This window comes from Aythya ferina, assembly GCF_964211825.1.
Source record: "Aythya ferina genome assembly, chromosome: 20".
Lineage (NCBI taxonomy): Eukaryota > Metazoa > Chordata > Aves > Anseriformes > Anatidae > Aythya > Aythya ferina.
In genome coordinates, this window is record NC_140318.1 from 2,735,153 (window position 1) to 2,760,000 (window position 24,848).

Genomic DNA, 24,848 nt, shown 5'->3' on the forward strand with positions numbered 1-24,848 from the left:
GCGGGGCCGCGACTGAGGCGGCGGGAGGAGGAAGCGGAAGGAGAAAGAGGGGGGGGAGGCGGCGCGGGGCGTGCTGGGAGTTGTAGTTTTTTTGTGTGTTTATTTTATTTATTTATTATTTTTTTCCTGATGAACTGGGAGCCGCCAGGGGGTGTCCCTGCCGTTTCGCTGCGGTTTTTAAAAATGAAAATAACACCGTCTCGGCTTCCCAGGGGGAAGCGCGGAGCCTCCTCTCCGCCTCCCCCCCCCCCTCCACGCCACGAAGCGCTCTGGGAAGTGTAGTCCTCCCCTCCCGCCGCGGTGCACGCTGGGAGTTGTAGTCCGGCCGCTGTGGCGCCCCCCCGCGGCCCACAACCGGGGCTGGGTGCCCAGCTCCTGCCTGCACCCCGCAGGCTGATTTTTTTTTAATTATTATTATTTTTATTCCTTTTAAAAACTCTGCTAAAAGGAGCTGGGAGCGGACACGGCTCCCCGGCTACGGCTGTGGTTTATTTGTGTGTCACACAATCATTAACGTTAAAAGAACCCCTGCAGGGTCCGCTGCCCCCACCGTCCCCCTCACCAGTGCCACCCCTGACCCTGTCCCCAAGCACCACATCCAACCTCTCCCCAAACACCCCAGGGATGGTGACACCACCCTGTGAATGTACACACTGAGCTGGATGGGGCTGTATTGGGGGCACGCTGCTTGGGTTGGAGCCGGCTGAGGGGCAGTGAGAGCCCAGTGGGGGAAATAAACCCAGGCACAAAGTGAATCGGGGCAATAAAGGGGGTAGGGGAGAGGACTAGGGGCAATAACAGGGCTAGAGGAGAGGATCAGGGGCAATAACGGGGCTAAGAGAGAGGATAAGGGGCAATAATGGGGCTAGGGGAGAGGACCAGGGGCAATAACGGGGCTAGGTGAGAGAATCGAGGGTAATAGAGGCACTAGGTGATAGAATCAGGGGCAATAACAGGGCTAGGCAAGAGGATCGGGGGCAATAACGGGTCTAGGCAAAAGCCACAGTTAACCATTGTGGTGCCACCAACAGGGAGGGCTCCTGGCCACTCGGAGATGATTTCTGTGATTCTGTGATTCTGAGATGGGCTCCGAGAGACCACGACAGGGAGAAAAATCCCTGAATGGCTCCGCTTGGGGTGAACGGCGTCGTTTGTTCGCTGGAACTTGCACTGCTCCACGGGCAGAGCTGGGAGTCTGGGTGCCGATTTGGGAAGGTGACACGGTGACACCCCCACGGCTGCCCCTGTGGCTCGCCAGTCGCCCCGCGGTTTGGTCAGGAGGTGCTTCGAAACGGCAAAGAAGCAGCCGGTGAGTTCCAGGCAGGACAAATTCAGCTGTGAGCTCGTCGTGCAGGGAGGAGGCATGGATGTTACACGGCCATCAGGGGGGCTCTTAGCCCTCCTTACTGCAAGTCGAAGCAATATTCGGAGATGAAACTGGAGCTGCAGCAGAAAAAAAAAAAAAAAAAAAAAAAAAAAGATTTCTGCTGGCCAGCCATATCTTGCATCAAAACAGTACTTGCCTAACACAAGTGGAATACTTTATATTCTTGCTTTGAATGCAGCTCCTGTGTGCTTGATAAAATGTAGCCATAAAATTGCAAATACAAAGCAATTTGACTACTGATGGCTAATGCATCATAATGGCTGAGGAAATGCGAGCATTTAAAAATATCCCATTTAAACGTGGGGCAATACCTCCTTTACTTGCACCATAGCAGAATAAATAAACAATATATGTTTATTATGTTAATATTGTCCGGAGCCAAAAGAATGAGTGCACAATGTGTTGCTTGCCTCCTGTGACTGATACATTATGCCCAGAGACGAGCGCGTGAATGCGAAAAGGTGGAAATCAACATCTCTTTTCCTTTGAGAAATGGCTTCTTTTGTTTTATGTCTCCGGATGAATTATTTTATGTGATTGCAGCTAGCAGCAGGAATCTCCTGCAGTACCGAGGGCAATACCAGCTCCACAAAGACAGCGGCAAAACTCCCACGGATTCGGTGATTGCAGGTGTTTGCCTGAGGGTTCCTGCATTACCACGGGGAAAGTGACCCAGGCTAGGAGGGGACAGAGCCCACCACAGCCAAAAAAAGCCCCACAGAGCCCAGGTCTGGCTGGGCTGCAGCTGGGGAGCAGCCTAATGCCAGTGCCAGCTCCTGCAGGAACCAAAGGGGAGGGTGGCGGAGCTGGCGACACTGCTAAAGGTTCTCCTTTGGTGCAAATCAGAGCGGTTTTGGGGCTGCTGCCATGCCTGAAAATGGTCCTCTGGAGGGGTGACATGTCCGAGGACTCCTCCGCATGCACTGGGCTGAGCCGTGGGCTGATTTCAGCTGGAGGGCCCCCAAAGAGCTCGTTCCAGACCCCACAGTGCTGGAAGAGCAGGGAAGTCTCCACCAGGGACCTTCCAGCAAGCCCGTAATCTCTTCTAAATTGTCTGAGAGTGGGAGGAATAAACGAGAGTGAAAATCACCACCATCCCCCCCGCCCCCCTGCAGCATTTCTGGGCACTCTCCAAATTTATTGAGACAAGTCCTGTGGGATGCTCCATCATGTCATCCAAGACTCCGTATTGACTCTCTTTTCCTGCTGCTGCTGAGTGAAGAAATATGATAGCGGGAAGGATAATGAAGCAGACATGTTTTCTTCAAATCAAACCGATTTTCTCCTAAGATGGGATAAAAGGGTAAAGAACTTTCCCTTCGCAATATTTTTCCCGGTAATGTGTTTTGACAATTTAATTTAGAAGTCATAGAGTAGCAAAGACAAAGTCACCCGGTGGGTGGACATCGGAGAGTTCAGTTGCCTTTGTGATGAATTGGTGATAGTACAGAGATGACAAAACAACACAGGGGGACAAGAAGGAGGCTGGCAGCACTGTCGGTAACATGCGCAGGATAAATTGAACACTACACTTCATTCAGGATCTTCAATAGTCCCAGGCGTCCCAATATAATTTATGAATTGCAATTAGCATTTTGTTAGACCTGTGTTCGAACTACACACCTAGCATGGCTTGGGCTCGGGTCTGCCAAAAGTTGTGGAGTTAAGTTTTTGTAAGTTTAAAGTAGCTATTTATGTAAATTAAAGCAATAAATGTGCTTGAGTTGCTGCTTTTCTGTTCCTAGCCTTTTCCTAGCCTGCAGAGGATAAGAGTGCGGGTTCCTTGTGGGGCTCCCATGGGCGCAGAGGAGCGCTGGCTCCCGTGGCTCTTCCTTGCCTCTGCTCCAGCCACGTGCCCACACCTCCTGCTGGTCTCGGGCAGCCTGCTCAGGGAAAGCTGTGGGACCCAGACCAGGAATGCCAGGAAGCAGCCGTGGGAAGCAGCGGGATCTGTCTCCAGATCAGGATCTTCATCACGGGCTCCCCGTCCTGCTGTGTGGGTCCTGAGCCCCGTCCTGGTGCCTCAAAGCTGATGGGTCCTGGGTTTCTCCTTCCCTGAGACACAGAAACTTCTGCCACCTGCCCCTTGGCAACTCCCCTGGGGCAGAGAGAGGAGCAAGAGCTCCTCCTGGGTGCCCCCAGGGCTGCCCCACGGCACCAGCCCTCCTCCCCCTCCTGCGCCCCATCGCACTCCCTGCATGGAGACACATCCCCGTGTGCAATTCAGCTCCTGAATCACTCCGAGAGGCCCCTGTCTGTGCTCCAAACGACTCGGTAGGCTGTTATAAATATACAAAGCTTTTTTTTTTGTGGGGATATTCATGAAATTCTATCACCACTTACCCTGGCTGGTAATGGCCTTGTTTATGTATGGTCTCCATACCTGGCTTTGCAGCCTCTCCAAACACAATTCCATTACCGCGTGTAACTGCTCCATCAGCGCCGTGCTTAGTGCTCGCTGCTCCCCAGCACCGCTCCTTAATGGCCAGGGAAGGTATTAAGGCACTGCTGCTCGAGAGTGCTCAGAGGAAAGTTCAAATCTCACGAAGTCTTTATTTTAAAATTCATGGAATTTATAAGTACCAACTTTTAAGCCGTGACCAAACAGCCGTTTCTTCCTTAAACAACCTTTTCTTTCCCTCTGCTTCCCCCCACCAGTTACCTGGGGCTTCCCCTCCCAGCCCATCGCGAGCCTCTCCCGGTTTCCTCGCAGGCGTTGGCAGAATGTCACAATTTAATTGTTGGAAACAAGAGCAGGAAATATTAGCAGCACCAGCACAATAGGATTTTAATTTAGCTTCAGGATAGAAATGGGTCTCTAGCAGAGTGCCAGGCTCTGGGATTGCCTTCAAGTGCGAGGAGCCTGGAGTTTGGCTAATAGTTTGCTCAACTGGGGTAATTCTGTAGGGATGCGAGGGACTTAATTGGGCTCGTGCTTAAACACCCTCGTAATGCGAGGCACACTGCGTGCTCCGAGCATTATTATTAAACAGCCCATTTCCCTTTTTAATGATCATCTTGGATCACCGTAACAGTGATCATCAAATAATCCCGGACAAATAAACATCTGTCTCTGGCATCTGCACGGCGGGGCTGCCACCGGGCATGGGAACGGCCATGTCCCAGCCCCACAGTGGCCCCACACACCCAGAACCCTTCATGGGGCCAGGATGCTCGAGGACCATGGTTTGTCCCCATCCCTGTTGTCCCCTCGGGTTGTCACCCCGGCCCCAAACACCACCGGGCTGCACGGGAAGGCGTTGCCACCTGCCTTGACGTGGAGGTAAAATATGGGGCAGCGCTGAATTATTCAGCTGGCGAGAGGGGCTCTCAGGATGGTGCGTTGCTCTTCTGCAGTGTAATTAATAGTCTTTAGATTAAATATGAAATCATTCCTCGTCATTAATAATTTAGCCGCAGCGTGGCGATCTTTAGAGAGCGGCGCACTTCATATTCTTCTCAAGTACGTTGCCTGAAACACTTTGGGGGAAGCCGGACGCCCTTTCATCCATCTCAGTTACAGGCTCTGGCTGCTCATTTCCGTCTCCAGCATTGTTGTGCAAAGGTGCAAAACTCTTCCGCTTCCTCCTGCCCGTCTTTAACAGCCCGGGCATGTCCTGGAAGCGAGGCACGGCGCCTTGCACTGATGACAATTTGCCATAAAGCACCGAGCCTCACCTGGGACCTCCAGCGGGTCCGTGCCCGTGCCTTACCCCAGCAGGTGCCCGGGAGGTTTTGAGCCGGGTCCAGCCCTGCCCATGGGACCAGGAGCGGGGGGAGAGCCCTGCAGTGCCCAGCCCAGCTGTGCTGCAGGGACTCCTCTCTCCCACCTCCTTACTGGACCTGGATGAAATCATTTTGGACTCGAGGTGGCCCTGACACTGCTGGTGAACCTCTGGGAACCATCGGTCCCTGTGTGCTGCACCGAGCAGGAAACATCCCCTCCGCCCTCACCCAGCACAATCAATGGGGAAGGGGAGAAAAAACAGCACCTGCATCGCCCTACAACACTCATCAGCTCCAGATGGAGGGCAGGAGGGGGCTGTGGGAGGGGGCTCAGCCCTTCACAGCTCCCCAGGGCCAGCAGACGCCGCGGGGATGCTCTGGGCCACGGGGCTGGGAGGGATGCAGCGTTTCACCCTGCTCCGGGACTCCCGTTTCCAAACAGCTCACAGCTGCCAGGCAGCTGCTGCATGGAAATATCGAAGCCACGCCAGGTCCCCAGGGTGCGAGGGGCAGGATGAGGCCAGCCCCGGGGCAGCGGCTTCGCGGGGTCCCAGAGGGGACTGGTGGGCTCCCCGGGGAGGATCAGCCTCAGCGCAGGCAGGCACCAAATGTCAGGTCTCCCCAGGAGCCCTAAATAACGCCGTAACCTTTCCGCAGCGCCCGTGATTCATGCGCTCGCTGCTACAATAGAATAAACTTGTTTGCACACCTGGCAGTGTTTTAAATAGGTCGAATCCCTCGGCGCCTCCCGCAGCCTCCTCCGACGGCTGCTGGCTCGGCAGCTGAGCGCTGACAATGAAACATGGTCCTGAGCCAGCCGGGGGGGGGTCCTGAGCCTCAACACCCTGAATTTAGGCTGGTGATGGACACAGGATGCGGCCCCAGCCCCATGCGGGTGCCCACGTCCCGAGGGAGAACGGCCTCGGTGCAGGAATCCCTTCTGGCACTGGGCACACCGCGGGCTCCCCGCTTCACCTGGGGGAGCTGCCGGCCCCTTAGGGGCATCCTCGGTGCGGTGCAGAGGGGTGTAAAAATAGGAACATAAGGGAGCACGCTAATGAATATGGAAACCTTCTTTTCTGGTATTGCGCGCTCATAAATGAATCCACTTTATAGAGCCATAGCAGAGAGGAAATGACTATTCGGAGCCTGATTTATCTGCTCAAATGCTTTGTAGTACTTCAGATTAATAAAAATATTTAATAAAGAATCAAGATGGTTTATCTGTAATGCAAAGAGAATCACATCCCCTGTATTTTTATTACTGAAAAATTGGAAGCGGGAAGAAATAATGATATAAGCTACTGTATAAATGACAAAAATACCCATTCTAGTTATATGCATTGCTGTACAATCTTTTTCTATCCTATAAACATAATATATTCTTATGCCTATTCCAACTGATTCAGTAGTCATATGCTGCATTGTGTGGTTTAATACCATCCCATCCTCAACAGCTCTGGCAAGTGATTAAATAAGAAATAAATTTTGCTGTCATTGCATTTAAAATCAAATCAAGGATCATTTGTTACCCCAAACGAACCAGTTATCCTTCTCTGCTCGTAAGTAGGCTGCTGTTTGCTGAAGCATTTAGAAATGTATATATAGTAAACTCTTTGCATAATGGCTTGTACTGTAATATGATCTTTATGAGCCTGCCGCTCCAGAGACACTTGCAGGAACCGATAAACAGTACATTGCTTTTTTAATTTAAAGTTATAGGTAGGAGACAGCTCCTGTCCCCCTTGTATCCATCTGAGCCTTGTTGGCCGTGCCGTGGAGTTGGGGGCAAAACTTTGCTCCTTGTCCATGCCCCGCACACCAGTTTGGCACCAGTGGCCCCCAGCCCTGTGCCAACACCAAGGAGCCCCCAACCCTACAAACCCCCGGCCCCATGGCAGAGCCCAGCCCCGGAGCAGGGCCGGGAGGCAGAGACAAACACCCCGAGCACACCGCATTTCATGTCACCGCCTTGTTAATGGCCCCTCGCCTTATAACGTGCGATATAAACTTAAAAATTAATTGCGGCGCCTTCTACGGCTTCTTTAACTGCCTGCGGAATGAAACCTGGCTAATAACCGTAATTTTAAGGCTGTTCTTGTTAGGAGATCCTGTCTGACCGAATCCCTTTGGTTTTTGCTTTAATTTCTCTGCTCCCCATTGCTATTTTCAGACTCCCTTATTCAGACCCATTTTGAGCACCGCTGAAGAGCCGCCGGTATTTATCGGGGTCCCAGTTGATGGTCAACCGTGCACAACTTGGCCTGATGAAATGATGCTACAAAGGGAAACAGCCTGCTACAGGGACCTTTTTTCTTAAAAAGGCCAAGAAATGACCACTGTAAGAGCCACAAGGTGTCCCGGGGCCCCACACAGCCCCACCGCCCGCCCTGCGCCTGCCACGAGCCCCACCGAACCCAGCGGGGAAATTGTTTGTTGCAAATTATTTGCTCAGCTTTAATTATCAAGTTTTGGCACCCATTAGTTAAACCGGTTAATTTTATTACAGAGAAAACAACAAATCACAAGGCTGACAATAATGAGGATGAACAGGCATTTAATTATCCTTGTTCTAGACAGAACAATTATTAATTTTAAATTGCAAAAACTCATTTGAAAAGTTTGGAGTCTGGAGAATCATCACGGGGAGCGCGGGATTGCTGCGGGAGATCTACGGTCAGATGTCTCATTAATACCAGTAAATCAAGCAAATCAATTCCTTCACCAGCCTCTTCCTCCCCATTGCAGAATGCAGAAATAAAACAAACCACGGCATGGGGTTGGGTTGCAGAACGGGAAACATGGGCTTGAGAGAGGCTCTGGAGGGACTGCCAGTGGGGTGTGAGCGGGGCACTGCCCGTCCCGACCACTTTGTGACCCTTCAGGTCCGTTCCCAGGCATAAAAGCCCCGCAGCCCCCAGGACCGTGGCCATAAACCAAGGTGCCACCACCACCAGGGTGACACATGGCCCTGGGTGTCACATCGAGGGTCCCTTTTGGGGTCCCCCAAAGCCCTTCCCCTCTGCTCCCACAGGAGCTCTGCTCCTCGCCCGGCCGAGCCAGGGGCAAGCGGCAGGAGCAACAATAAGAGAGGAAAGTTGGCAAAAAGAATCTCAAGCTCGGAGAAACAAATGAAATCTCATCATTTATCCCCAGTGGTCAGTGGCACAGATAACATTTTTCAAAGTGTAATTGCAGTCAATTGTACTTTCCCCCCAATGCCCGTCAGCTCATCTTAGCCGGTGTGATAAATGTTAGCTTTTAAGCAAGAATGGATTGATTATTAATAGCTTAGATACCAGTTACAGGAACTGCAATAAAACTAGATTTTAATTTCCCTCTCTATTAAGGAATCTCATGTTTCATTCAACGTAGAGAGAAAATAGGGTTTTTTGCACAGATATTAGATTTACTGCTGCTATAAAAGATCATTGATGCACCTAACTCCGCTTTGTGTCTGAGCAGCTCTTAAACAAAAGCCAGGCTGCTGGGACACCCCGAGAGGGGCTGGGGGGGACACACAGCTCCTCGGGGTTATGGGAAGCCCTGGAGGGGGTCCCAAACCACCTGGCACCCCCCAGACAGAGCTTTCCATCCCTCAGGTGCCTCTGATGGTGGCAGAGCCCAGAGCCTGCTCCTGCTCCCTCACCTCCCTCCCGTGTGCTCCCGTTTGCCATTAGAAAAAAATCCCTGCAGAAAATCACTTAATCAGGGCAGGGATGTTTCGGCTGTGATTTGTGTCTAAATCAGGAGAAAAAGCATAAAAGCTGCCTCGACTGAAGAACGTAGTTGTGCATTTTAATCTCTTATAACTTACTTTTATGATGTAATTCTGAATTATGTTATTGCATTTGTATTTAGAGAGCACACCAGATGGTGCATGCAGTAACACTTTAAATTAGGGTTTCCCAAATACACATTAAATTTAGATTTAATAAGACAGTTATCACATGGGAATTAAATACCAATTGATTATTTATAAAATATCCCGGCTCAGCAAAGTGTGCGGCTCAGCCATCCCGGCGCAGAGCAGCTGGTGTGGAAAAAAGGCACCTTTACCCATCAAATGGGGTCTCACCATCCATCCTGCTGGCCATGTGGGTGCCACCAGCCTCCAGCATCCTTGCTGGCCTCCCTGGCACCCTTTTGGGCATCCTCTGAGGCCACAGATATCTAAGGCCATGTCCCTCCATTTCCCCCCATTACAGCTCTGTCCAATTTCATGAAACCATTTCAGGCCCTGTGCTGCCACTGATTTATTTATTATTATTATTGTTATTATTATTATTATTGTTATTACTATTACTATTATTATTATTATTCAGCCCCACAATATGCTGCTCAAACACTCCGGGCCGTTTACCTTAATCAAGCTGATTTCCATTCAGATGAATTCTCTTGTCCATCCCTGTTCCAGTAATGTTATTTTAAGCGTGAGCCGTGCCTCGGTACAAGCGTGTAACCGGTCGGCGCGATGCAGAGGGCACGGCGCTGCTTTATGGCGAATCAAACAGAAGTGAAATTATAGAAGCTTTTAGGAGCCGTAATTTATGTATTGTAACTTCTGCTTGGGGCCGGTGAGTGAGATTACATTCCCCTCCTAGATTTATCTGTCCTCTTGGTTTGTGGCTCGGCATTTCTTCCTTATTTTTTTATAACTTTTGTCCCTGCATTGCCCTGGGCGGATCTGATTGCTGCCCAGGGGAGTGAACCCCAAACCCTGTTGGCCTTGGGCTCACCCCGCAGCCTCCACCTCACATCCCACCGTGGGACAGGCATTGCGGGAACGGCAATGCGTTAATTACCTGCGTTAATTACCTGCCTGCTGGTGGCGGCTTGGCTCCAGGAGCCCGCTAATTGCCGCAGCGATGCTGCCTGTCGCTGCCCCAGCGCAACCCCAAGAGCATCAAATCCACCACGACCCCACCACGGCCACTGCCAGCCATCACCCACGGCCGGGGCGTTATCATCACCGCTTTATTCTCACTCCTGAGGTACCCTGCAGTAATGCTCCAACGACAGCGCCTGCTGCCCCTGCTCGGGGGCTGATTTATGGGCCCGGGGGCGAGCTTAATTCAGCGCCGCTGCACCCGAGTCAGAGCCGCCGAGCAGCACGGGCACGGCGGCGCGCGCTGGGAATGATGCAGTTCCTACCCTTCACCCTTTATTTGTATTTCCTGTCCTGCACGATATATATCAGCCATCGCCGGCGCTGGAGTGCTGCTTCACAGTCTATTATAAAATGGCTCGGTGCAAAAGATGCATATAAATAAGAGGAGCCGTGAAGTGTTCCTCAGCCGCTGATGCAGGCAGCGATCGCGGCCGTGATTTATGGCAGCTGCTCAGTGCTGCTCCCTGACATAAATCTCGCCCTCCCTTCACGTGGGTGAGGCTGTGGAGAGGCAGCGGGGGCACCCCCAGCACCCATGGGTGCGCACCCCGGGGCAGGGCTGGGCCCAGCCATCCCCAGAGGTTTGGCTCTGCCTGATCTCGCTGCTGGGCCGGGGTGGGGGGGAAATTTGGGGCTGTATCCAAAACCATCCCCACACAGCTGGGGTTGATTCGCTTCTTCGGGGTGTGTTTCGGGCTAGGTGTTGCAATTAGGGTTGTTACAGTGTCCTGTGAAGCCGATAGAGGCAGGACTTCAACATCTCTAGTGCTGCTGGGCCCTGCTGTGGCCAGGTTCGGCTCCTCCTCGCTCCTCTTTCCTCAGCAGCTGAGGGCCGCGATGGCAAAGTCAATGCCATGAACCACGGCCTGCGCTGCCCGACATGGTCCAGGCCGTCTGCCCTGAGTGTCGCATACCATCAGGAGCTGGGGCAGCTGGAGAAGAGAACATTAACTCTAAAAAAACAAGAAGCAGCCCAAATCTGCAGCCCAGTGGGGCCTGCTGCCAGCGGAGCAGCTTTCTTGGTTTGCTCTCCTGGTGGAGGGGGGAGCAGCCGAGGGCATCGCCATAGGTTTCTTCCCCCACTGCCCCCAGCTCCGGGCACCAGCCACAGACCCCCCCAGCTCCCTGTGCCACCCCACGTTGGTCCCTCTGCAGCACCCAAGGGTGTCTGGCTGCTCCCATCACCCCACGGCGATGCCAACGGGATGCACCCGGCGCTGCCAAAACCCCATCCTGGGGCAGGAGGAAGCCGTGGGGCACCTCACAACTGCTCCGAGTGCCATGAGTGCCAGCAGAGCTCCCTCCTCGTGCCCCAGCTCTGCCCCAGCCCGAGCTGCCGGGGGACTCGAGCTGCCTGGCTTCAGGGCCGGCCCTCCCCCCGCACGCTCTCCCTCTGCACATTTCTACAGCAACGTCGTTTACTTGGTTAAATAACTCATTTATCTTTTTATACTCTCTGCAGATCATAATACACCCACTCTGACAATACTGCACACCAAAGACCTAATTTTAGAAATGGTGTTTATAAGTAATCAGTTTGAAATATTGGAGCAGTCGTATGATGTTTTTTTTTTTTTTTTTTTTTTTTTTTCTGAAATACTGACGTTTGCAAGAAAGCTGCTCATAAGGAAAATTCTGATTATAACAACTCATTTAGAATAAATCAGTTTGAAATGGTTTATATAACGCGGCGGTATGCGCTGCGCACGAGCATCCAAGTTTCTGTGTTTTTCCTTTCAGTAAGATGAGATTAAATGAAACCCCAATTGCAAGTGGTTTGGGGCACCTTTTTTTTTTTTTTTTTTTTCTTTTCTCAAAGCAGAGGAAATGCAGCTTCTCAGCAATTTTATGGCCAATTTGGTTGGGAAAAAAAAAGAAAAAAAAAGACAAAAACGACAGCGAGCAGAATTACCTCCCTGTCAGCCCACGCTGCTGCTGCTGCTCACCCCGCTGCCTCGGTCACCTCGCTGGTGTGGGGGTCTCAGCTCGCCACCAGCTGCACTTTCCTTGCTTGTCCTGATGCTCAGGCCACCGTGCCAAAGCATCCTCCGTGCCCACGCTGGGTACACCGGCACCATGCACCCCAGCACCCCGCTCAGCAGGGACCACGTGCTCCAGGGTGTTTCGTGCACTGCCCCCACCCTCTGCCACCCCCCAGCCCCTTTTTGTTGCCCCCTTTTTACCTGCTCATGGCTTTGAGCTCGCTGAATGTCTTCTTCCTTTAAGAGCAGGCGCCAAGTGCTCTGCAGAGGGAAGGGGCCTCGTGTTCTGGCTGACACCGCATCCTTCTGGACCCCAGCCCTTGAGGCTGACCAAGGGCCGGATCCGGCTGCGGGTGGGATTTAAAACACTACAACCAAACAGAGAGTGGCCGAGGGGGAGCGTGTGCTGCATGGGAGGGCATCAAACCCAAAGCCCAAAGCCCCACTGGCCAGCCTGGTGAGGTGCGGGGAGGACCCACGAAAACCCCAAATGCTGGGAGAACCGCTCGAGTGACAGAGGTGGCATCGCGTGGTCCTTCCTCTTCCACACCCCAAAGCTGAGCCTGCTCCCTTCTTCCCCCCATCACACCCAGCTGGGGGTCCTGCAGCTCGTGGGGAGCCCGTGCTGCCCCTGAGTCCCTAGAAAATCATTGCATCGTGCACCAGGGACCCGTCCCAGGGCCATGGGATGCCCGCCAGCACCCTCCTCGTCGGTACGAGGCATTTATGGGATCACCCCTGTACCATGCATCCCCTCCTGCCAGTACCGGTAACATCCATCGCCGACTAGTGACCTCCAGAAAAGAAAGAAAGCAGAGCAAAGAAAGGCTTTTAATTGCAATTTACTTTATTATTTTGTAAATGTGAATTTTACAAAGCGTTTTACAATTAATGATCACGTTTTTGTTTGTTTGTTTGTTTTTTTATGGATTTTTCATCATATGAAAACAGCTATGAGCACAGTTTCAACTGGGGGGGGGGGGTCCTTAATCCTTTTTTTTTTTTTTTAGTTACTGATATATCGTGTCAGCCATGGCTACAAAATAACAGTCTTAACTATACAGAGTAAGAGCACATAAATACTAGTGAATAATGCACGATAAAAAAAAAAAAAAAAAGCTAGCATCTTTCGTGGCTGAGACAGCTGAGAAACATAATTCAGTGGTACTGTGAGATTTTTCTTACAGCACAGAAAGTATTTTTAACAGTCATGAATTACAGTACTACTTAATACCCTATGAAGACGCTTTAAAAACAACCTTGTACTTTTAAGTCCTTTTTCCCAAACATCCTGTCCAAAGGATTAATGTTCTATTTGAATCAAGTGCCATCCAAATGTTCAAGTCAAAAATATTTTATACATTTATACTTAGTTGTTTATTTATTTATTTATTTATTTTTTTGTCTGCTAAAAATAGTATTGCAAGTTTTGGCTTTTATTTTGACATAAAAATCACAATGGTGTGCAAAACGCTTACAGTGGAAGAAACTCGTCAGAACACTTGGAGGTTTTCCCAATTCGAGCGCGCTCGACTTCGCGGATCCAGTTTGTCGGCTGTTGGGGCACTTTCTGCTTGTTTTCTACAAAACTCCCTCATTTTGAGAGCCACCTTACAGCAAGCCCCGGCTGTCTCGGGCAGGGTAATGCGCACGTTTGCAGCTTGCTCGCTGACAAAATGACAAATTTATACAGCAGGAACACTTTGAAACAGCAGTTGGAGCCCAAGACAGCTCTGAACTCTCAATTTTGTGTTTAGGATTTACTGCCGGCAGAGGCAAACAGGGCTTGTCTCTTAGTTTTCAGTTGGTTAATGGGCCATACACCCTTCTCCACTCGCAGCGAGTTATTTCCATAAAAATAAGCAATCGAACAAAACCTTAGCAGTAAAGCGGCCGAGGACGGGCGCCGCCAGTCCTTCGCTGAGCACCGTGCCCGCGACGCGGCACTCGGAGGCGTGAAGCGGTGCACGGTGAGCCCCCCGCCCGTGGGACCCCCATCCTGGGCACCCCACGAGCGGGCCCTGCCCCGCCGTCAGCGTCCCCGTGCCCACCGGCACCGCAGCCACCGCGGGCATCGCTCCCGAGCATCACCCGAAGCATGAGGAGCGGGGTGGCGAGGCCGAAGGCCATGCAGCCCTTCGGCAAGCGGCGGCACGGGGATGGCACAGGGGCACCCGGTGCCATGGGGGGCACGGGGCCAGCAGCCACGCGGAGCTCGTTAGGCTCACGCTGCGATTTCTTTAAAGGTGCTTGGTATAACTTTAGATATATAATATACATGTAATATTGCTAATAGTCAAGCATAGGAATAAAGGTGCAGACATACCATAAATACTGATGCTTCGATTTTACACTATCAGACCTAGATGAATGCAGTTTCCTATTCACATTATAAAGCAGCCCCAAGTTCTATAATTTAAGATAGTGTCGTAAACAAAGAGGAGGAAGGAGTCGGTCATGATCTGATTTTCTCAATTTGTTTTCCTTGGAAAAAAATGATCAAAAAATTCTAAGGCACTCAGGAAAGCCGCATACAATCGATGGACTGCTCTGTTCTCACGTTACATTCAGTATTTTAAAGGGGTTACTTTTTTTTTGTTTGTTTTTCAGAAGAATACAATCATTATCCATATAACATTTTCAAACATATCATTAATCCTCCACACACAGGAAACATTAGTGCAAAATGCTTGCCCTCATCTACCAGATAAGGAAAAACCCAACGCCCTTCACATTTTAGAAGTTTGCCTTCCTAATAATAATAATTAATAAAATGAACAAACCCAAATCAGAAAAAAAAAAAAAAAGAAAAAGAAAGAAAAAAAGGAAAGAAAGAAAGAACCCCAAAAATATACAGGAAGTTGTGCTAGGTATAAAAATATATATTTTCACTGTGCAACTCGACTCTCTTCAGATTCTCTGTCCTAAGCCATTCAAGTACTGCTGCCGCTGTCCCCCGGGGACGCCCGTCTGGGAGCTGGTTTGGTCCAGGACACCTTGAGCCGGCCGGGAGCCCCAAAGTGCCGAAGGGGAGGAGAACCCTTCCCGCTGCCCACCCGCTGCCCACGGCCGCGGGCGTTTCGTTTGACGTGGGTAAAGTGCAAACAGGGCCCGGGCTGTGCCCGTCCCGCGCCCCTGCGGCATCGCGCCCGGCTCCACACGGGGCCGGGGGCACCGGAGGCAGAGAGGAGCCCGGCGTTCACTCGTCTGAGGGCAAAGAGCAGTGGAACGCACGAAGTGCCGGACAGCTTCGTTATCACGATGCAAAAAAAAAAAAACAGCTTCAAGTATCGAAGAAAACAAAACACGCGGCCAAAGGCTGGGTCGGCCTCTCACCCCTCCCCTTCCCTCACTCGAACACAAAGACGGAAGAAAACCCTGAGCAAAGCGCCGTCTGGATTCAGGAACCAAAGCAGGAAAGAAAAGAAGAACACAGCCACAGGAGCCTTCCAAAGTGCCTAGTTGTGCACTTGTTCAGAGATCCACACTCAGTACAGGACAAACTGTAAAAGCCTTTAAAGCAGGCCTGTTAGTCACAGTAAAAATAAAAAAATTAATTAAAAAAAAAAAAAGCCATACTTGGCTTTCACATGGCTGCCCCCATCCTCAGCATCATCACGCACGAGCCTGGTGCCCGCAGGCACCCCACATTTCCCGTCCCAAGCTGGGGTGTATGGGGCTGGGCAGCGAGGCTGCGCCGAGCCGTGGCTTTGGGGACGATGGACTGAGATCCCTCAGGGGATGTCCCCCATGGCCGGGTGCTCTCTTGGATCCACCCTCACCCAGCTGGGTCCCCGCAGGCAGCCCAGCCCGGGGACAGCAGCTCTGAACCACAAGCGGGTGGATAAATCACACAGGGCTTCTTCCCAGGAGGGCCTGTCCGGAGGACGAGCCAGAGGCCAAACGCCTCCTCCTCCCACTGACCGCTTCATGGAGGGGCACGAAGCTAATTAAAAAAAAAAAAAAAAAAAAACATAAAACAACCCTTTTTGTACCCAATACACTGCAGCTAAAGACGGAAGAGCAGACTGCCGGCCCCAGCGAGGTCCCAGCCTACGGCAGCCACCAAGGGACGCGGCTTTGGCAGCCCCCCCGTGGGGCGCCGAGCAAGGAGAAGGAGACAAGGAGCCGCTCGGGGCGGGAGAGCGAGAGGAACGAAACCCAGAACCCAGCCGCATCGAGAAACAACACCAAAGGAAAAAGGGCAGGGCTCAGCCTGCAGCCCACGCATCCTCCCTGCACGCACGCCGGGACGCGGGGGCAGCCCCCGCTCCCTGCGCCGGGTCCTTCGCCGACCTTCCACCGACAGAAGCGTTGAACAATTTCCCCCACCCTGTGCCACTTGGCTAGAGCCGTTCCGCGAGAGAAAAATCCTGGCCAGTCAAACCACTCGTACCCTAACACATCTTGCTTTCCTGTGAAGCGACGGTGAAACTCTCTTTTCAAGGAAAAGGTTAACGATGGCTTTACTTCTGAGCTGAGAAATGGATGGGGTGGTGATGGCGGGGGTGGTTGGGGGGTGTCTAGCTTTTCTCCTCCCCTTCTTAGAAAAAGAAAAATAAGGAGAAAAAAAAAAAAAAAAAAAAAAGGAAAAAGCTACAATCTTATAGACTAACCTCAGGAATATCAAAAAAGGAGCCCAATAGTTTTTTCTTTTTTTAAGTAGGTCGCCACAGACCTAGTCGTTTACAGTATAACGAATGCGATTATTTCCTTCATAAATTTTAAATACAAGCAGAATAAAAATCACATTTTTTTCAGGCAACAGTAGCAGTTCAGTAGGTAAGTGGCTTGATCACATTTTTGTTTTGTATTAGTAATGCATGCAAGCAGCTTTAGTATTACAGATCCCTTATAGGTCACAAAACGTTTGCTCTCTTTATAAAGTCCCTCCGTAAGTACCATCTTGTCTTCTCACCGGAGTTTCGGGCCGGCTGGAGGAGCCAGAACCTTGTTCAAAAGGTTGTGGAGTGCTTTGGGTATCCGATGCCATAGCATCTGTGGCAGCTGCCTCTTGTATAACAGAGCCAGCCCCTTCGGCATCCTCGCTCTGTTCAAAGGACTGGCTGGATCCATTGCTTAGATCTACGTTCACCGTGTTAGTTCTCAGAGCTACTATAGTTCCTGAATCGCTCCTCCTTTCTGCATAGATTCGCTGCTCAAAGACCTGAGCAGAGTTGGGCTGGAATTCGGGATCCAGGGGGACACTGTTTGTGGTGGAGCCCATGACCGTGCGGTACATCTCCATCCCCTCCGGCAGCATGGACTTAATCTTCGGGAGCCAGCGCTTGCGGACCCGGCGGGCGTTGGTGCACATATCGGCCGCTATAACATTCATCTCGCTTTCCTTAAAGCTCGGGGCAAAATTCTGACAATACACTGCAAAGACAGGGATACACAGAGCTGAGGAGTCAGGGAAGCAACACCACGAGGCCGAGCGACTGCAGCCTCGCCCGACCTGGACGCGCGCCGATCGCCAGCAGGTGGAGGAGCTCGGACCCGCAGAAAAGGGCTCCTCAGCTCCAGGGGCAGCCGGGAAGGGATGCAGTGGAAGGCAGAGAAACCCCAAAGGGACTGGAGGAAGGGGGGTGGAGAAAGACCAAGCACTCCTTGGGGACCTGGAGAGCCCCAGAGACACCAAGCTCCTGACCACCGGCCCCAGCTGCCAGCAGGGAAAGGCCAGAGGAGAAATGGGTGCACAAGAGAGCAACAGAGGCTCCTAAAAACGAGCTCCATCAGTGGCTCTGAGAAGGTGGTGGTGCACAGCTAATGGGGAGGGGTGAGCTCGGTGAGCCCAGCCCTGCTCTCCACACGGGCAAGGCACCTGATGTTGTGGAGCAAGATCCAAGCACTGCCTTGACAAACAGCCATCGGTTACAGCTTGTGCACCGCCTATTTCTAATACTTCCATTTTTATTCCTAAATCTTCCACCCTGCACACGACAGCATGCTGTGGGCACTGTCACTGCACTACGAAGCCTTTCCAACCTCCAAAATGACCTACGAGCCTCAACAGGGAGCACAGCTTGGCTGAAACGCTGCCTGCCCGGGCTGCCGGGGGGCTCTCGGAGAGCTCCACGCACAGGCTACAGGCAAGCACAAACAGCATTTCCTAGTGATTCTCTCTTTATGTACTGAACATCTGCTGGTTTATCCTTTTCCTCCATGTGCTGCAAATCTCAGAGGGTGGCTGGAAGGCCCCTGGAGTTCAGCAGCAGAGCAACAATCAGGGAGAGGAAAAGATTTATCTTCCAAATCTCTCTCTCTCGCTCAAAAAAAAAAAAAAAAAACTTAGAGTTTCATTTTCCAGCACAATATTTACATAAAGATTTACTATCCAGAATCCAGCGAGGGTGAGAGAACATTTGCTTTCCACCATATATCAAGCACACGCTGGACAGGCTCCGCTGTGCCGACCGTCAGCGCTGCCTGCGGCACCGCGCTGCTCCGGCTCCAGCCACGGCCGTGTCGGCAGCGCCCCGGCACGCAGGGGGAGCTCAGCAGCCACGATTAACCACGGGTTTCTGGAGCCTGCTGCAGAAAACTGAACCACCTGGGTGCAAGTAACACAACCCTCTTTTATCAGCACTGGCTGCTGGGCACAAGCTCGCCAAGCAAAGGGCACTCCGTCAGGTGCCCCACACTGGCTCCGAAGTCAGAGTGTAAGCGGTGACACACGGGGACCTTACCTGCAGGACAGGGGAAGGGGTGCTCGTTTTGAACAGCTGAATCTTTCGGTCCCCAGCTCTAAGGCAGCCCAGCTGCTCTAGGGACAGACCTGCTGAGCCACACGGCACGATGCAGGGCTTTGCTTGGCGTTCAAATGTTAAAAACAAAAGCTAGTGCTGCTTTACGCAAACTTTTAAAAAGGAAATTATTTGCAGCAGGGTTCCTTTCAATCATTTTTTAAAAAAAAAGTCTATAAAACATATTATAAAACATATAAGCCAGAGCACAGAGACCTGGTCGTGCAGTATCAAGCTCTGCTTGATGCTAAAAGCTTGATTTTGATGTACTTCTTAGAGCACCCAATAATTAACTGGGAAATTCGTGTTTTAACACATAGCAAAACAGTTAGGTAACAATAATGCTTTCTGTTAAGATATTGCCAAATAAAAAAAAAAAAAATCAGAACAAAAAATGACATGAAAAATTAATTTCCCTGTAACCTAATTTCACCATTAAGCTCCCCCTGTAACGCAACAGAGCGGGCCTTCCCTGCTTAGGTTTCGGCTTTGCTCCCGGCATGCTGTTCCGACACAGCAGCAGCAAACCTCTCTCCTTACATTTCACTGCATTAAGGACCCTGCTGTCCAGGGGCTTCCTGCTGGGGTCGCTGGTGGAGGACCGGATTCCAGTTCCGCAGCTATTGGCAAGTGTGTTCCTGCAAGAAAGGCAAAGGAAGATCCTTAACTGGGGACTCCGGGCCCAGCAGCCCTCCAAAGCCCCGCACAAAGACACCAGCCTCTTCTGCTTAGTTTGGGCAGGGGGCACCGAGCTACGAGATTTTAAGGCACAGAACTGGAAAATTTGGTGTTGAGGCTCAGGCATTGCTGAGAAACAGCAGAGAAATAAGCGTGGCATACACAGAGCATGGTGTGCTCACACATCATCTGCTAACGTAGTTAAACCACCAGAAAATAAACCGAGTCCCTGGAGGGAGCACGGGCTGCGAGAGGACATACCGATCAAAGAACGTGGCCAGAAGACGTCTCAGGAGGACCTTGTGTTTGACACCGGCACATAAGTGGCAATTCATCAGCTGCCCCCGCGTGATGTAAACACCTGAGCCTGGAAGAGAGGGAGAATTCAAAGTTAAGCCCTCGTGCTGCTGACAGGGGCCGCCTTCGACCCGGGATTTCTGCTTTGCTGCTCGGTCACGATCCCGACACAGCCCAGAGGGGAGCGTGCAGCCAGCAGGGGCATGGGCAAGGCTGGCGGGGCCGCTATTACAGCCCCTCGGGGTCTTGGCAAGAGCCAGGTAGTGGCATTCCCAATTTTAGCCACGCAGGAAGGAGGTCTGTGGAAGTCAAATGAGTGGAATTTTTTTTTTCTCTTTTTCTTTTTTCTTTTTTTTTTCTTTTTCCAAAGACACACAGTACAAGGCTTATATCCTGTGATACCATATACACAACCAGATTATCTATTTTTTTCTGAAGGAAGAAAACCCCAAACCGTTTGGCTTTTTCTTCTCTCCAGTGAAAGATCGAAGAGCACAACTAAACCGAAAACAACAAGAACAAAAAAAAAACACCCAGCACAGAAAGCAGCACTCGTTATGCTACAGATCTAACCGTTTCCAAAAATCCCAGCCCCTAACCTCTTGATACTTCTGGCGAGCTGGGAATTTTTGCTTCTAATGCCCAGAACTGCTGACTTTGAAACACACAGGCTTTAGGGATGTTCTCCGGCAGCTGGAGGAGCCCTGCCAAAGCAGCTTTAGCCATGCAGAGGTTTGGCAGCAGACCCCGCAGGTTCCTTCCCCTTCCCTACAGAGTGCCCAAAGGACAGGAGCACGCAGGCAGGGGGGAGCTGGGGCTTGGGCTTGCTTTTAATTAGGGCTAAATAACAGGCGATAGCGGGATCCAAAACACCCTACACTCCCGAGACATAAAAACATCTACCGGAGGAATAAAATTACCTCCTGGATTTCCAGCACAGTCTTCAGATTATTGTCCTTAATCTGCGGGATGAAGGCAGAGCTGCTGGGGGGTGGCTGTGCTGGGGGGGAAGGCAGCACCGCCGGCTGGGGGGGCCCTGAATTTGCTGCTGCATGGGGCAACGTGCCCACTGAGCCTGGGGTTGCCAGAGCCTGACCTTCGTGGAAAAAAGCTTGCAGAAGGCAAGCGAGCACCAGCGCGGGTTTCAGAGCGGCTCCGCGCACTGCATCTGCCCGTCGGATTTGCTGTGAGCATTGCGAGGCTGGTTTAAGACCCTCTCAGAGAAAGCTGCTGAAGTTTGCAGAATCAGCGATGGCACGAAAAATCCGAGACAAAGGAAAATGCTCGGAACGGAGAGTTTACGTGAGCCCTGGGTCCGGCCCCCCCCGGCTTGGGGACAGCAATTAGCTGTCTCGCCTTTCTGCCCCCAGTAGCAGTATTTTAACACAGAAGCCAGAACGCCAGCCGCTACCAAGGGTAGCTTCACTTTAATAAATAAAAAATAACCCGGGCAGCCACTATCAGTTAGAGATATTAATCTACTTTCTTTTTCCAGATTGAAAAATGTAAATCAAGCAGAGCTGCCTCGAGCCAATTTGCAGCTCGCACTGTGAAAATAACCTGCACCACTTGATGTTTTTAAGAAGTCTCACAGAAAATGTAAATTTGTACAAAATGAATATTCCAGATACAAAATAAATACCGGTGGCTTTGTGCTGCGTTGTGCTGAGTGCTTTTCACTCCTGCCTGCCCCTGCAAACCCACCGTTGATCAGACAGGAGCCGTTCTGGGCAATCCCTGAAATGAAGATTCCCTCTGCAAACTGATGACAAAACCCTGCTACTCACCCAGAGATAAGAAGCCAGAAAGGACTGCAGGTTTGGATTGATTGTGCTGCCATGCCTCCTTTTTACAGCGAGGGCTTTGCAGGTGTAAAGGAGGCTGCAGGTAAGGGACGTGGCACACAGGTCACCTCACCTACACAGCTACACGGGGGGAAAACAGGCAACTGCCATGCTGTGGGGGCAGCAAAAGGGATCTGGGGGAGCTTCCTGAAGCTCTTCAGACCAGATTCGATCCAGACACCGCAGCACAGCTGCTCTGCCCTGCCCTGTGTCCAGCCCTGCAGCACCGGGACCCCCGCAAGCACCACCTTCCACCCCAAAGCCCCTACGTCCCTCACAGAGCAGCCCTGAATTCTCCAGGGACAGTAAATTGCCCCCAAACCGAAAATAAAGATGCATGAAAGGACCGAGCAAAATTGATTCCTTCTCCTCCTTCCAACCGCAGCGTATGACAGCTTAAAACATCCCCCATTTAAAAAAAAAAAAAAAACTTCGACAGGTTTTTCAAAGCTTGTTCACTGACACAAATTTAATTTCTATTGCTTTGTAAATCTTATAGTGTGATGATTTTTTTTTTTTTTATAAGATCTGTGCATCTAAATCAAAATACAATTGCAATGCAGCCCACACCAATCAGGAAGAACACAAGCTGCAGAATTCAATTAAAATGCTAAATTAATTCAATTGAATAAATCCTGTTAATGACACATTTTTCTATCAGCAAATTAAAGGAAACTTAGAACTTTTTTTTTTTTTAAAAAAAGATGATTGGTGATGAATAATCCAGAAAGACACTGCAAGGGCACACAAAGCACACGGCTCCAGCAATGGTGCGAGATGAACAACGCATTTCAAGAAGGAAAGTATCAGTGATCTCCAGCGATTGCCAGGCCAAGAAAAGTTCCCCCCCTTATTACCTGCAACGAGCTCAAGTTTCTCTCCAGGATCTCCCTCTGAGTAGAGTTTTGGGTGGCAGCGGTATCCGATTTGACTGATAAGACTGGCTGGGAGAGCAACTAAATCCCGGCGTATGAGGACACAGGAGCGGTTCTCCAGCGGGATCTGCTCTGGCTTTTCTTGAGCAACTTCAAAATTAAAAGGGAAAGACATGAACACGGAATATTAGGCAGGCACAACGTTAAGAGAAGGTCAGGTTTCAGCTTTTCAGGAAGCTCCTGCAGCCACCCCTTGCTCCAGCAGCCGCTGCCTCGGGTCTGCAGCCCCATGTGGAGGCTCACCGGGCTCTCCACGGGCAGCAGCAGCCTCGCAGTTGTGCCTGGATGCTGTGAGAGGGACTCCTGGAGCCTAATCACACTTTAACTGGTTCTAGGTTAATCATTTATGAAAGTGGGCAGCTCTGCACATCTGCCATCAGTCTGGAAATGAAGCATGCAGCGCTGGCTTCCCTGAGCACTCGCAGAAGAACAGGCTGGCAATCCAACCGCGGTCTCTAACACAGGCACTGAACTGCCCAGATTTGATAAATATCTACCTCAGAACCCTAAATACTTCTTATGTTTTCCCTGCTGAAGTTACCGTCAGATTTTGCAGGCACACACAGCGCCAGGGACAGTCACCAGCTCACCTCCCTCGCCACGACAAGCGTGACCCCAACCAAGAGACCAAAAATTGTGTTGAGCTGCGGCTGCAGGACCCAGTTACACGACTGCCATTTCCCTGCTGCCACCCCTGCAGCATCTCCAGAGCCCACCAGCAAACACTGATGCTGGAAACCCCATGAAAATGCTTGAAAGCACAAATCCCAGCAGAACAGGGCTGACACGGGCGTACAGGGACTGTAGATGCACCGGGACAGGCTGGGAGCAGCTACAGCTCCTGGGTTTCATCCGTCCCTCCCCAGGAAGGGCTGATAACGTGGCAAGTGCCATGCATGAAATCAAGTCCAGCTCTACGCTGCGATACCCGTGAACACCGATAAAAGAAAGACCAGCAATTAGAGCTTCCGAACTCGAGACCTTCCCTCCTCAGGAGGCGACGCGCTCCGCAGCCGCGATGCCCTGTGGGCCGTGCTTCCTCTCTGCAGATAAACCAGCCGTTTTTGCAGACCTGTTGCTGCAGTAGCAGCACAAAGGGTCAGTGTTCCAGCTGGGACGTGCACGCCGTATCCAGTTGCTCCCTGCTACCACCGCAGGGGCTGGACCCGTCGGTGTCCTCCCCACAGCACCGAGACCCTGCGCCGGGGCTGCGAGGGGCGCACGGCTCATCCTTGTGTGGGTTAGGATCGATGGCAGCAGCACAGCCCACGTGCACACCTTCAAGCCCATGCCCCTGCCATCTCAGCCCTGTTATTCACACAAAGTGGCCGTGCTCCGTCCTGCTGCCGTGCAGGTTTAGGGCAGGAGACCTGAGGGACCTGTGCACCCCGATGGTGATGGGCAGAGCGCGTCCCGTTAGGCACAACGCAAATAAAACAAAGGAGACGGGAGCCAAATATCCTTTTTATACCAGGGAGAAAAAAAAAAAAAAAACAAAATGGCCAGCTCTGCTGTCCTTCAGACGTTTGGTTCTGGCAGAGCGTGCCCACAGAAGCACTATGGCAGCACAAAGGCCCCTGCGAAGCAAACACAAACGTGGAGGGGGAGAGGGACGAGCAGCTCCTGCGAGGCACCGCAGGATGCTCCCGGCCAGCATCCCCTGAGTGCTTCTCTGCCGTGTACAAACCCAACCACATTCCTCCCAATTTCAGATGCCATCGACCGCACACGGCACTCGTTCTGCCGGTAAGTCCCCAGGAGCCTTGGGATGTGCAAGGTCTTTAACAGCAGCAGTGGGAGAAAGGCTCCGTGCTGCTGGGGTAAGCAGCTGCCAACAGCTTTCTGCCTTGCACGCACGACCCTGAAGCAGCGGGGTCACAAGGCAGAGGTGACAACGGGGCCATGTCTGTGCACATGGCTTGTGATAATTGCGGTAATTGTGATAAATGCTGAGAGGGAGAGCAATGCCTGCTCCGAGCCTCTCTGCACACACACGGCATCCACGCTGCCGAGCAGAAATCCACCACAAAACCCCACCACAGACAGAAGCAGGATGCTCTGCCCTATTTGCGTAAAACTGCAATTTAATCCTTTATTTTTTTTAAACTAATGACTCAGGTAAGAATTCCCCAAGATATTTATCACCATCCACAAACTAGCAGATCCTGTGCTGCTAAAGAGAAGCTGATACCGATGCTCAGGAAGGTTTTAGAGGCCTCCAGTGATTATTTTTTTCTGCAGGTATGAACTGCAGGTCTCCAGAGGAAGCAATTGCAATCAATACAAACACTTCAGAGCAGAAGGGACAGCCAGAAGGTCCTCACTACTTCTGAGCTAATACTTCTATAATTGAAAAAAGAAA

At 51.4% G+C, this 24,848-nt stretch overlaps 1 protein-coding gene across 5 annotated transcripts in view; it reads right to left on the bottom strand.

Annotated features, from left to right (window-relative positions):
• Window positions 1–12,812: 12,812 nt before the first annotated feature.
• Window positions 12,813–24,848, bottom strand: part of NACC2 (NACC family member 2) — a 49,542-nt gene continuing 37,506 nt past the window's right edge. For all 5 annotated transcript variants that reach the window (XM_084493839.1, XM_084493835.1, XM_084493836.1 and 2 more), the window contains 4 exons: window positions 22,409–22,576; window positions 19,672–19,777; window positions 19,273–19,370; window positions 12,813–17,365 (listed from right to left, as the gene is read on the bottom strand). In XM_084493839.1, the coding sequence (XP_084349965.1) occupies window positions 16,866–17,365; window positions 19,273–19,370; window positions 19,672–19,777; window positions 22,409–22,576 (872 nt within the window). In that variant the 3' untranslated portion in view covers window positions 12,813–16,865. The remainder of the gene's footprint in view (window positions 17,366–19,272; window positions 19,371–19,671; window positions 19,778–22,408; window positions 22,577–24,848) is intronic.